Here is a 12,702-nt window from a genome sequence, read left to right as displayed (position 1 = left end):
ACCCCCGCGCACACGGCCCAAGCCCCCCCCCCCCCGCTTCTCCTTCACCCAAATCCCAAATTTGTCTGTCATAGTTGAATGTGTACCTATGATGAAAATTACAGGCCTCTCTCATCTTTTAAGTGGGAGAACTTTCACAATTGGTGGCTGACTAAATACTTTTTTGCCCCACTGTATATGCATATTATTATTACTATTGGATAGAAACACTCTGAAGTTTCTAAAACTGTTTGAATGATGTCTGTGAGCATATGGCAGGCAAAAACTGAAGAAAATCCAAACAGGAAGTGGGAATTCTGAGGCTGTCGATTTTCCTATGCTTTGTCATGTTGTTTGTTTGCACTTCCTACGCTTCCACTAGATGTCAACAGTCTGTAGAACATTGAATGAAGCTTCTACTGTGATGTTGAGCGGATGGGGGCTGTTTGAGTCAGTGGTCTGTGCAGAGAGCCAGGTCCTGGTCATGCGCATTCCACATGAAGCGACTTGCGTTCCATTACTTCTATAGACACAAAGGAATTCTCCGGTTGGAACGTTATTAAAATATTTATGATAACAACATCCGAAAAAATGATTCTAGACTAGTTTGACAAGTTTATTCGACCTGTAATGGCGGAGAAATGTTGTTTCTATCTAGGCCGTCTCAGATTATTGCATGGTTTGCTTTTTCCGTAAAGTTAAAAAAATCTGACAAGCGGTTGCATTAAGAACACGTGTATGTTTAATTCTATGTAAAACAGTATCTTTCATCAAAGTTTATGATGATATTTCTTTGTTATTTGATGGCTCTCTGCAATTTCTCCATATTTTGGAGGCATTTCTGAACATACATAGGACTGCCTATTTATTTGTTAGCTGCTCAACAAGAATAGCCGCATGTGTACACTCCCTCAAATTATTTGAAGAAAAATATCCTTTATTTTATCAGGTATAGCCAGATGAAGACATAACAACTCAGGACAACTCACAGTTTGCTGTTCTGTTAAATGTGTTTTATGCTAATTAACTTTTAATAACAGTGAGCCCGGTAGTTATTTGCTTGACAATCACCGGCTGACAAAATTTCATGACCACCACAGCCCTTTCTGGCTCTGACATTTATTTTTTGTAGCTGTCAAATACTTGCTTCCTCTGTCCTCAGTTGCATGGAATGCAATCCTTGATTCATTGCATCCCCTCTCCTTGTCTCCTTCTCAAAACCAATTCGATGAGAAGATCAGAGGTCCCTCCTCTCTCACCTTCTTATTCAATGGGTTTTTGAGGAGGCAGCGAGGAGAGAGGAYGTGAGGAATGAAGGAAATGCAATTGAAAGGATGCTCCCCTTGTTTCCTCCATTCCTCACCTCCCTCTCAAAGCACATTGGGGGAGAGGAGAGAAGGTTCCTCCCGTCGGGCTTCAATGCACTCTCAACGAGAGGCAAGGAGTGGAGAAAAAAGGACAGAGGAAGAAGGAATGTGATGTCTAGTTCACACATAAAGGGAAAGGGMGCTACCTAGTCAGATGTACAACTGAATGCATTCAACTGAAATGTGTCTTCCGCATTTAACCCAACCCCTCTGAATCAGAGAGGTGCGGAGGGCTGCCWTAACATACACTGCTTGAAGAGTTCACTAATAATAATGATTTCATTAATGGTTATTACTTTTGTCAATGATTTTGTTGACAGAACCCATTGTATAAAATTATTATATCAACTATTAAAAAATATAGAAATGCTGTTGGAAGGTTTAGCATGGCTATAAAGGATAGAGAGGTTGACTGAAGCACAAACAGACCTGGCTACTAGGCAAGACAAAGAAACATGCAGTGTCCATGTTTCATGTGACATTTTGAATGAGATGTAGATGTTTTGTTGTAGCTAAGAGTTATGGTCTCATTGTGTCTATCTATAAAGACACCRTGCCTCCATCTTGGCATTCCCCCACCATTGTAGAAAATATTTTAGAAGGTATAGAAATGTATTATTGTTTATATTCGTATTGCCTAAWTTATTMTATTCCARACACCTTAATACTTTTAAATTATATTTTGTGAGCTAAACATAAAAATAACAAAATTAGAAACATTTTCCTTAAAGTATTKTTGTTSTTGTTGAGATTACTAATGTTAATGTCCCCACTACAACAGAAACATACTTAAATACCTGTAACTAAACATGTAATTGAAATACTGCAGAATACCATGTATTCCAATGGAGGATTGCTTCTACTGGGGAGTGCCAATATGGCCGAATAGTGACTTCAAAACCTCTAAATGGCCAATACATAGCATCAGCAATCCAGGGATTACATACATCATTGGCTGTGAAGTACAGAGCCTRAGCTCTGATGTCATTTATAGCGTCTTACGGAACAGCCACTGCATTCCAATCTGCCATTTTCAACCTGTATACGGGTAAAAGTGTAAAGGGCTACAGGTCCAGTATGTAGCTTTGTGGATGACCTGACCAACTTCACATAGAAACATGAGTTATCTGTCATTCTCATTGAAAGCAAGTCTGATAATTGGTAGATCCGTTCTAAGTGCACTATTTCTATGATTCCCGTCCATAAGTTATGCTTTTGCATCATTACTTTGGTTTTCTACACGAGTTTCAAACAACTTAAAATTTTATATTTTTGGTTATGGAAAGATATTTCACAGCAGTTTAGATTGTACAATRACTCTACACTATACATTGCTTTTTTGTCACAAATTGAAATTAGACAAGCATGATAGACTTTTTGCAACCAGATAATRGCTGAGCAATTTCTATATATTACGCCTTTAACCAGGGTTTAACAGTCTACCAATTAGAACTTGAAATCACCAATTTAATTGATGCAAAAGCCGAGACTTATTGTGGGACACCTCCACTTGATCAATGTTAATTTCATTTTCTCATCTAAACAAAAAAGAGTGCTTTCATCATTCAACATTTGCTGTATTCACAGTACAGTTGAAGTCGGAAGTTTATATACACTTAGGTAGGAGTCATTAAAACACTCGTTTTTATACCACTCCACAAATTTCTTGTTAACAAACTATAGTTTTTCGCAAGTCGGTTAGGACATCTCTACTTTGTGCATGACAACAAGTAATTTTTTCAGATTATTTCACTTACAATTCACTGTATCACAATTCCAGTGGGCTCAGAACAACTTCCAAATTGCCTGAAGATACCATGTTCATCTGTACAAACAATTAGTATGCAGTATAAACACCATGGGACCACGTAGCCATCATACCACTCAGGAGGAGAGCACTCTGTTCCTAGAGGATGAACGTTTTTGGTGCGAAAAAGTGCAAATCAATCACAGAAAACAAGCAAAGACCTTGTGAAGATGCTGGAGGAACAGGCACAAATCTTATTCACAGTAAAACAAGTCCTATATCGACATAACCTGAAAGGCGCTCGGCAAGGAAGCAGCAACTGCTCCAAAACACACATAAAAAGCCAGACTACGGTTTGCAACTGCACATGGGGACAAAGATCGTAATTTTTGAGAAATGTCCTCTGGTCTGATGAAACAAAAATAGAACTGTTTGAACTGACCATTGTTATGTTTGGAGGAAAAAGGGTGAGGCTTGCAAGTCGAAAAACACATCTCAACCGTGAAGCACGGGGGCGGCAGCATCATTTGTGTGGGGTGTTTGCTGCAGGAGGAACTGGTGCAATTCACAAAATAGATGGTACATGAGGTAGGAACATTATGTGGATATATTGAAGCAACATCTCAAGACATCAATCAGGAAGTTAAAGCTTGGTCGCAAATGGGTCTTCCAAATGGACAATGACCACAAGCATACTTCCAAAGTTGTGGCAAAATGGCTTAAGGCAACAAAGTCAAGGTATTGGAGTGGCCATCACAAAGCCCTGACCTCAATCCCAATAGAACATTTGTGGGCAGAACTGAAAAAGCATGTGTGAGCGAGGAGGCCTACAAACCTGACTCAGTTACACCAGCTATGTCAGGAGGAATGAGCCAAAATTCACCCAACTTATGTGGGAAGCTTGTGGAGGGCTACCCGAACATTTACCAAGTTAAACAATTTAAAGGCAATGCTACCAAATACTAATTGAGTGTATGTAAACTTCTGACCCACTCGGAATGTGATGAAAGAATAAAAGCTGAAATAAATCCTTCTCTCTACTATTATTCTGACATTTCACATTCTTAAAATAAGTGGTGATCCTAACTGACCTAAGACAGGGAATTTTTACTAGGATTAAATGTCAGGAATTGTGAAAACTGAGTTTAAATGTATTTGGCTAAGGTGTATGCAAACTTCCGACTTCAACTGTACATACATTTTTTGGGGGGAATGATGAGGTATCTCAAACTTTGACTGTTACACACTAAACCACCATGGTGAGCGCCAAAACTATTGGGACAGTGACACATTTTGTTGTTTTGGCTCTGTACTCCAGCCCTTTGGATTTGAAAATATACAAATACTATGAGGTTAAAGTGAAGACTGCCAGCTTTAATTTGAGGGTATTTTCATCCATATCGGGTGAACTGTTTAGAAATTACAGCATCTTTTCACTTTGCCATTATGTGTAGAGGGGTGAGAGAAARAATCTAATCCATTTTGAATTCAGGCTATAACGCAACAAAATGTGGAATAAGTCAAGGGTCAAGGGGTATCAATACTTTCTGAAGGCACTGTATATCCCCTGCTATGTAAAATTAGAATGCAAAATGCCTTCTCAGCTTTCAATTTGCAAAATAAATACTGCTGTGTGTATCAATCACTCTCTTGGCCAGAGCCTGCATTTCAAGTAGGAACTAATCTTGCCATCTCTTCATTTTCCTCTGTAAAGGAGGAACCTCTTCATAGAGGGACTCCCTTGGTCGCCAGCCAGAAGACACTGTTGGTTCACAGCCTTATGGATGCTCTTGTCTCGGGATCAAMGATAACATGGTTACCATGGCTACAGCACCTTTTCATTCTCATATTTCATTACAAATGGTTTTACAGTGAGGAGAAAGATATTCMTTTTTTCAATTGATGTGTAGTACAAAATCGTCATCTACTTAATACTATTCATCTGTGATTGGACATACATATGAGGATAAGCGTGGAACAAACCTTGGAGCTCACTCAGGGGGGGACATTATTCTTACTGAAATGTTGTTTAAAAGGCATTAAACTGATTACCAGACAAGTAATGGATCAAAATCTATTTAAATGTGAAAGAAAGCTTGGCTTCATACAGCATATCACTTGCTTAATCTTAAGTGTTTTTCTCTTCACTGCAAAACCCTTTGTAATGAAATATGAGAATGAAAAGGTGATGTTGCCATGGTAACCATGTTATCGTTGCTTTTGAGACAAGAGCCTCCATAAGGCTGTGAACTAGGGGGGTGCCAACATGGCCACACACGTATTTGTAATCGTATCCGTAATTGACAGTTAATAGTCGGATTGAATAATACTCATGATCGGAAGAACTTGCAGAGGTCAGCCAAGTTTGCTGTCACTCAGTCAGAATGAGCATTAGCATTTCAACTTTTTTCCCTACCCTTGCCCCAATAGTTAGATATTATGCACATTGATACACTACATGACCAAAAGTATGTGGACACCTGCTCGTCGAACATCTCATTCCAAAATGATGGGCATTAATATGGAGTTGGTCCCCCCTTTGTTTCTATAACAGCCTCCACTCTTCTGGGATGGCTTTCCACTAGTAGTTGGAACATTGCTACTGGTACTTGCTTCCATTCAGCCACAAGTGCATTAGTGAGCTTGGGCAGTGATGTTGGGCAAATAGTTGGCATTCCAATTCATCCCAATTGTGTTCGATGGGTTTGCGGTCAGGGCTCTGTGGAGGCCAGTCAAGTTCTTCCACACCAATCTCGACAAACCATTTCTGTATGGACCTCGCTTTGTGCACRGGGGCATTGTCATGCTGAAACAGGAAAGGGCCTTCCCCAAACTGTTGCCACAAAGTTGGAAGCACAGAATCGTCTAGAATGTCATTGTATGCCGTAGCATTAAGATTTCCCTTCACTAGAACTAAGGGGCCTAGCCCGAACCATGAAATACAGCCTCAGACCATTATTACTCCTCCACCAAACTTTACAATTGACATTCGTCCATCTGTCTGCCAGCTAGTGAAGTGTGATTCATCACTCCAGAGAACGCATTTCCACAGCTCCAGAGTCCAATGGCGGCGAGCTTTACACCCCTCGGCCGACGCTTGGCATTGCGCATGGTGATCTTAGGCTTGTGTGCGCCTGCTCGGCCATGGAAACCCATCTCATGAAGCTCCCGACGAATGGTTCTTGTGCTGACATTGCTTCCAGAGGCAGTTTGGAACTTTGTAGTGAGTGTTGCAACAGAGAACAGACWATTTTTACACGCTACGCTGTACCATTCTGTGAGCCTGTGTGGCCTACCACTTTGCAAATGAGCCGTGGTTGCGCCTAGACGTTTCTATTTGACAAACTAACTTGTTGGAAAGGTGTCCTCCTGTGACGGTGCCACGTTGAAAGTCACTGAGCTCTTCAGTAAGGCCATTCTACTGCCAATTTTCTATGGAGATTGCWTGGCTGTGTGCTCGATTTTATACACCTGTCAGCAACCCGTGTGACTGAAATAGACGAATCCACTAATTTGAAGGGGCATTCACATACTTTTGTGTRTATAGTGTCGCTTGATAGCAAACGTCCTCGCTACGTGATTTATCATAGTAGCAGGCAGCAGCAATCTAAATCATCAGTCCCAAAACATGCAAGGAAAAGTGGTTGGATGAAATTATGAAGCGACTGGACGGAGAAATACAGCTTCACTTTATCCAATCAGAGAAGCAGGATCCTCTATCGCAGCCGGCCGCGACCGTGAGACCCATGGGGCATGCGCACAATTGGCCCAGCGTTGTCCAGGTTAGGGGAGAGTTTGGCCGGCAGGGATGTCTTTCTCCGATCTCGCACTAGTGACTCGGGCGCATTGGTGCGGCTGACTTCCGGGTTAAGTGGGCATTGTGTCTAGAAGCAGTGAGGCTTGGTTGGGTTGTGTTTCAGAGGATGCACAGCTCTCGACCTTCGCCTCTCCCCACCCGAAAATAACTTTTTTCCCGATCATGGATAATTACAAAACATACTTGGATCATAATCGTATCCAGAAAATTGCCCATATATGTTACGATACTCGTTTTGTCCGATTACTCGTGAAACCTCTACTGTGAACCCACCGCGCTTCATGAGGACTAAGCGAGTGCAGGCGCTAGGCAAGAGAGAGATTGCAAAATAAATACTGCAGAGTGTATCAAAGTGAAAAATTTGAAGTATTGAGAAGGCATTTTGCATACTAAGTTKACATAGTAGGGGATATACAGTACCTTCCGAAAGTATTCATACCCCTTGACTTATTCCACATTTGTTGTGTTACAACCTGAATTCAAAATGGATTAAATACACTACCGTTCAAAAGTTTGGGTTCACTTAGAAATGTCCTTGTTTTTGAAAGAAAAGCACWTTTTTTGTCCATTAAAATAACATCAAATTGATCAGAAATACAGTGTAGACATTGTTAATGTTGTAAATKACYATTGTAGCTGGAAACGGCAGATTTTTTATGGAATATCTACATTGGCGTACATAGGCCCATTATCAGCAACAATCACTCCTGTGTTCCAATGRCACGTTGTATTAGTTAATCCAAGTTTATCATTTTAAAAGGCTAATTGATTATTAGAAAACCCTKTTAGCACAGCTGAAAACTGTTGTCTTGATTAAAGAAGCAATAAACTRGCATTCTTTAGACTAGTTCAGTATCTGGGCATCAGYATTTGTGGGTTTGATTACAGGCTCAAATGGCCAGAAACAAAGAACYTTCTTCTGAAACTCGTCAGTCTATTCTTGTTCTGAGAAAGTAAGGCTATTCCATGCGAAAAATTGCCAAGAAACTGAAGATCTCGTACCACCTTGTGTACTTCTCCCTTCACAGAACAGAGCAAACTGGCTCTAACCATAATAGAAAGAGGAGTGGGAGGCCCCGGTGCACAACTGAGCAAGAGRACAAGTACATTAGAATGTCTAGTTTGAGAAACAGATGCCTGACAAGTCCTCAACTGGCAKCTTCATTAAATAGTACCCACAAAACACCAGTCTCAACATCAACAGTGAAGAGGCGACTTCGGGATGCTAGCCTYCTAGGCAGTTGTCRCAGTGACATCMTAAACATTCTATTGAAATAGTTACTTCCATAGTGTAGTCTTTTGTTTAGACATGTAGCTAGCTAGCTGAACAATGAACCATAATCCCAAYTCATAATGSTACTACCCTGCATGAATCGGCAKGTAGCTAACCAAMCAGGTTCAATGTTAGCTARCTAACATTAGGCWATAACTAGCAATGCAAATGGATCTGAGATACGAATAATATTACTACACAGATCATACAYGTAACGTTAGCTAGCTAGCCAGCCAGCTAACATTAGCTAGCTAGCTAACAGTACACTTTAACTTGAAATGAAAATGACTTCCTGACAAAATTAGAAACGTGTAATATCTGAAAATGTAGCTAGCTAGACTATCTTACCCGTATWCATGGACGGACGCTTCTCCCTCTCTGTCACAGATGCCAAGGTTGCTCTTAGTTTGAAGATGTAATCCGGAGACAGATGTTTTGTACAACAGCCTTGTGTGTTCCATTTTTGACTCTGTCTGAATATTTGCAATCAAACACCAGATTTTTCTCCTTCTCCTTAGCTATCATACTCTAATACTCTTTCAAAASTTGGTCCTCCAGAAAGTGAAGAGCAACACTTATGCAGTTCTACTACGCAATATCTTTCAAAAAARYTATGTTAGAAAGGATTACCTACACATACTGACCATCTCATGTTATAGACAGAAGCYTKCKACATGGCAGACCAATCTGAACTCATCTCTCGKCATGTCCAGCCCACTCATTATCTCAGCCAATCATGGCTAGCGGGAAGGTTGCTGGCTTTTTTCCGTGGCTAAACCAACTAGGCTGGTAATTTAACAATTTTATTCGTATTTTGTTATTAAGGCACATGAAAGTTCACATGTTCCAGAAGGCATTTGCCAAAAAACGCATTTTGATTAAAAATAAATAAATACCGTTCAAATGGCACTCCTGTGAAGTAGTGACGTGCGACATACGCCTAGTTTCCTGAAACGAGTCACAAATGGGAGCATGATTCAATAAMATTTTCATTTTTATGCAGTAAGCAGACCTATATTTGTTTGTCTAGCCTGCATACAGGAAGGTTTTATTATTAAAACTGGAAGACTAAATCGGTAGGGGACATTCTACCTACCACTTGTAGAGTACTCAAAACCATTCTAAACCATTCTAAACCATGTTAAGAAGTACAGGAAAAAGGTATGTTATGCCACGCACACACACACACACTGCATTCATACTGCAATGCGGATCTGATTGAATTCACCCTCGGGAAGTGATGAATGAGCAATCAAAATCGAATTTGAAGAAGTGCAATCTATGTGTATCTTTAGTGTTTACACTGAACCAGCCCTTAAAGTATTTATGACAACTATTGATCTGTTCTGAAAGAATTTATATGAACTGAACTGTACAGGACCTGAAAACAACTGTAATCTATAGCATGTTGCCTCTGGTAATGGAGAACTGCTAGAATTCTTAATGGACAATGTTCTAAAATTGACTACCATCAACAGATATTTGAAAACTAAGGGTTTACTCATTTCAATCTTGAGGGAATGGGTTTGTATGGTAATGGAAGGGGATCATTGCAATGCTTGGAATTACCATCCACCTGTCATGCACCCAAACAATCTCAGTAAGATTAACGCACACTCATGGAGTCTCAACAAGTAACATACCATGCTTATCTAGCTGCTGTGACTCAACATTCTAAGACACCATGCTTCAAACCAAAAGCACAATATTGCAACTAATCATTAATGTGCAACAAACAGTTCCATAATAATCCATGTAAATTATGTTACTGGGGCAGTTATTTCCTATTAAAAAAAAACATTTTTCTGTTTTCTCTGTCATTTCAATTAACTTAAATACAAAAATATGTATATAGAAAATGCCATTAGGTTGACATTTTGCGCAATGCACCTGTGGATTTATACCATATTGAAATAATGGATGCAAATAGGACATTGTTGACCGTGTGCCCGTGCGGTCATTTAAAATTCAAGTCACACACAGACATCTGTTCACAGACACTATGGTGGCACGCAGCAAACCACCAAGCATCCAGGCGTTACCATGTAGCATACAATACAGTAGCAGCGCGCATCCTACCTTCCACGACCACCACCTCCGTATTGAAAGACACCTCTTTATTTGAATAGCTCGGCGTGGGTTCATCTCCCTCGAACAGTTGGTTCACCTCGCCCTGGATRTCTGACATGTCGCTCTTGGAAAAGGCTGTCACTGTAAACCTCTGGCTCATGGTGTCGCCGGCAGTACCTCACAACGTTGAGACAAGCGGCGGGTCTCCTGCCTTGGCGGCGACACGGTGGAGGAATTCACCAAGGATGCAGATGCAGACAGACACTCCTGTCAGCTATTATGAGGGCTGTTCACCGACTCAAGTGATTGTCCTTGGTATTATTGACCAGCAACAACAAGTTTCCCTCTGTCTTGTATTTGGAAACTGCGGCGTTTTGTTCGTTGATATGAGATATTGAATGATGAGAAAGCTATCACGTCAACCGGTGTCTGGAAACGGTTACGCATATGGATCCTAGAGGCCGTGGATCATCAGCAAAGATGTAGGATAGACAGTAGCCTAAAGCCCGACAGATGGCGATATTGAGTCGTTCCAAAGGCATCCTATGCAGCCGGCAATACACTCTACCCTCTGAGCACCGGGCCAAACCAAAACCATAATTGGAGGCGGGGGGATCCAATCATACAATTAGGCTAGAGTAGTACTTCATAGTATAAAGCCAGTAGCTACGGTGGGAAAATAATTTCCAATGCATCAAATTCATCATGATATATTATTCAGGAAGTCAAATTGGCCTCTCTAAATGGAAATTATGTGCCGGAACTGGTCCATGGGGGCCTTGGATTGTGAAGGGGAAAAACAATTGGGCAAGGCTTGTAAGGAGAACTGAGCAATAGAGTCTTTCTCTCTCTCTCTCTCTCTCAAACCCTTAATTCTGTGAGCTAACTTGCAACAAATAAAAAGAACAGGGACATTTAACATGGTAAATTCATAAGCACAAATAAGAATTGTATAGAAAAGGATATTTTTCAAATGGAGAAAGTTATTGTGAAGTGACAATCTGTGCATCTTGAGTGTTATTTCTTAAAACAAGTGATAATTGGTAATGGTTATATTGGGCTCATTCTTGAGAGTTCAAGAGTTCAAAGACAACTTTGGTAGTATTAGAAACTTAGAAACAACTGGTTTCTAGTAGGCTACATAATTAGAGAAGGGCTGTTTCTCTGAACCTCAGGCAAAAGGCTCAAGCAAGCCTGTTTCTCTCCCCAGGCTGAGCAACCTATCCTCCTTATTTATGTTTAGAAAACACATGTGAAGGCCACAATTGTGGAATTAAAACACTCATCATGTTTATGCAACCTAATAAATCACACTAAGAATACGTCAACAACCACCGTTATATTTTGCTTCAATTGATCAAATGTACAAAATAAATTGTCCCACCCTAGTCTTTATTGATAGAGATGCATGTGACATTGCACAGCAGTAAACTTGTTTATTTCTCCTTTATACATTTTTTGTTATTGATTTCAATATGGAAAGGAAACCGGGTACTGGTGTTTGTATGTTTCTTGATGAGTAAAAGGTATATTTTTGTGCAACAATAGTAGCAGTTCGTTCAATTGGGGGAGGTGAGGAGGGAGGTGTTATATATAGGATGTTCCCCGGTGATGAAAAGAGGCCATGACTGAAAGAGTTTGGGAATTATGATCTAGCACATTATTAGCAAAAATACAGATGGGCAACTCCATGCTTCAGCCTATTTATTTATAGCCACTATTCTGCATCAGTTGGGCTACAGGTGATAATGCTTATTACTAAATAACACACCAGCCGGATAATATGGACCAATATGTTGTTAGGCTCATTTCTGAAAGGGAAAATTATATTTGAATGCTGTCACCATCATTTTATTTTAATTAATTTTGGAGTAGGAAAGTCACCAGGGCTGCTTTCAATACAACAACAAAAAAACGTAATGTACAATTCAACGAAAATGCTGCTTTCCTGAACGACCCGTTGAAAAACAGGGAAGGGCTGGGTTGTGGGTTCAAAATGCACCGCTGCACTTCAAATACGTCACCCATTGCCTCAAGCCACACCCCACCAAACGGCGCAAATGTACAGTAGGCTACCTCAAAGTCTGTTCAGGAACATTGAAGAACGTTTTAGGGAAATGTATCGTTCAGTACAATGCGTTACTCAGCGTAGCAAGCATTCAATTTCAATCAAACTGAACACACCCCAGAACTAACTTTCTCACAGTTGTTCTACAAAAAAATACCAAGCGTTGTTCCTTTCTGAACTGTTAGAGTTAGACCAACAGTTTAAAGTAACACAACAATTATTGGTATTTCAGTTGTTATCAGGAAAGTTTGGGATGTATTTTCCATTCAAAATTCCCCAGAAACCACATATACAGTACATTTCCTATATAAAAAAATGTTTATCTCCCGAAGGTCTGGGAAGGGTGTTGACCCCGGAACCCATTGAACCTGACCCCACAAT

At 40.3% G+C, this 12,702-nt stretch overlaps 1 protein-coding gene across 1 annotated transcript in view; it reads right to left on the bottom strand.

Annotated features, from left to right (window-relative positions):
• Positions 1-10,727, bottom strand: part of LOC111960734 (solute carrier family 12 member 5-like) — a 313,247-nt gene extending 302,520 nt beyond the window's left edge. Inside the window, exon 1 of the mRNA XM_070439127.1 lies at positions 10,263-10,727. Within this exon, the coding sequence (XP_070295228.1) occupies positions 10,263-10,413 (151 nt within the window). The 5' untranslated portion in view covers positions 10,414-10,727. The remainder of the gene's footprint in view (positions 1-10,262) is intronic.
• Between the last annotated feature and the right edge of the window lie 1,975 nt (positions 10,728-12,702).

The sequence above is a fragment of the Salvelinus sp. IW2-2015 genome, linkage group LG1 (assembly GCF_002910315.2).
Source record: "Salvelinus sp. IW2-2015 linkage group LG1, ASM291031v2, whole genome shotgun sequence".
Taxonomy (NCBI): domain Eukaryota; kingdom Metazoa; phylum Chordata; class Actinopteri; order Salmoniformes; family Salmonidae; genus Salvelinus; species Salvelinus sp. IW2-2015.
Note: the sequence above shows the minus strand (reverse complement) of the source record. Positions and strands in the feature narration are given on the sequence as shown.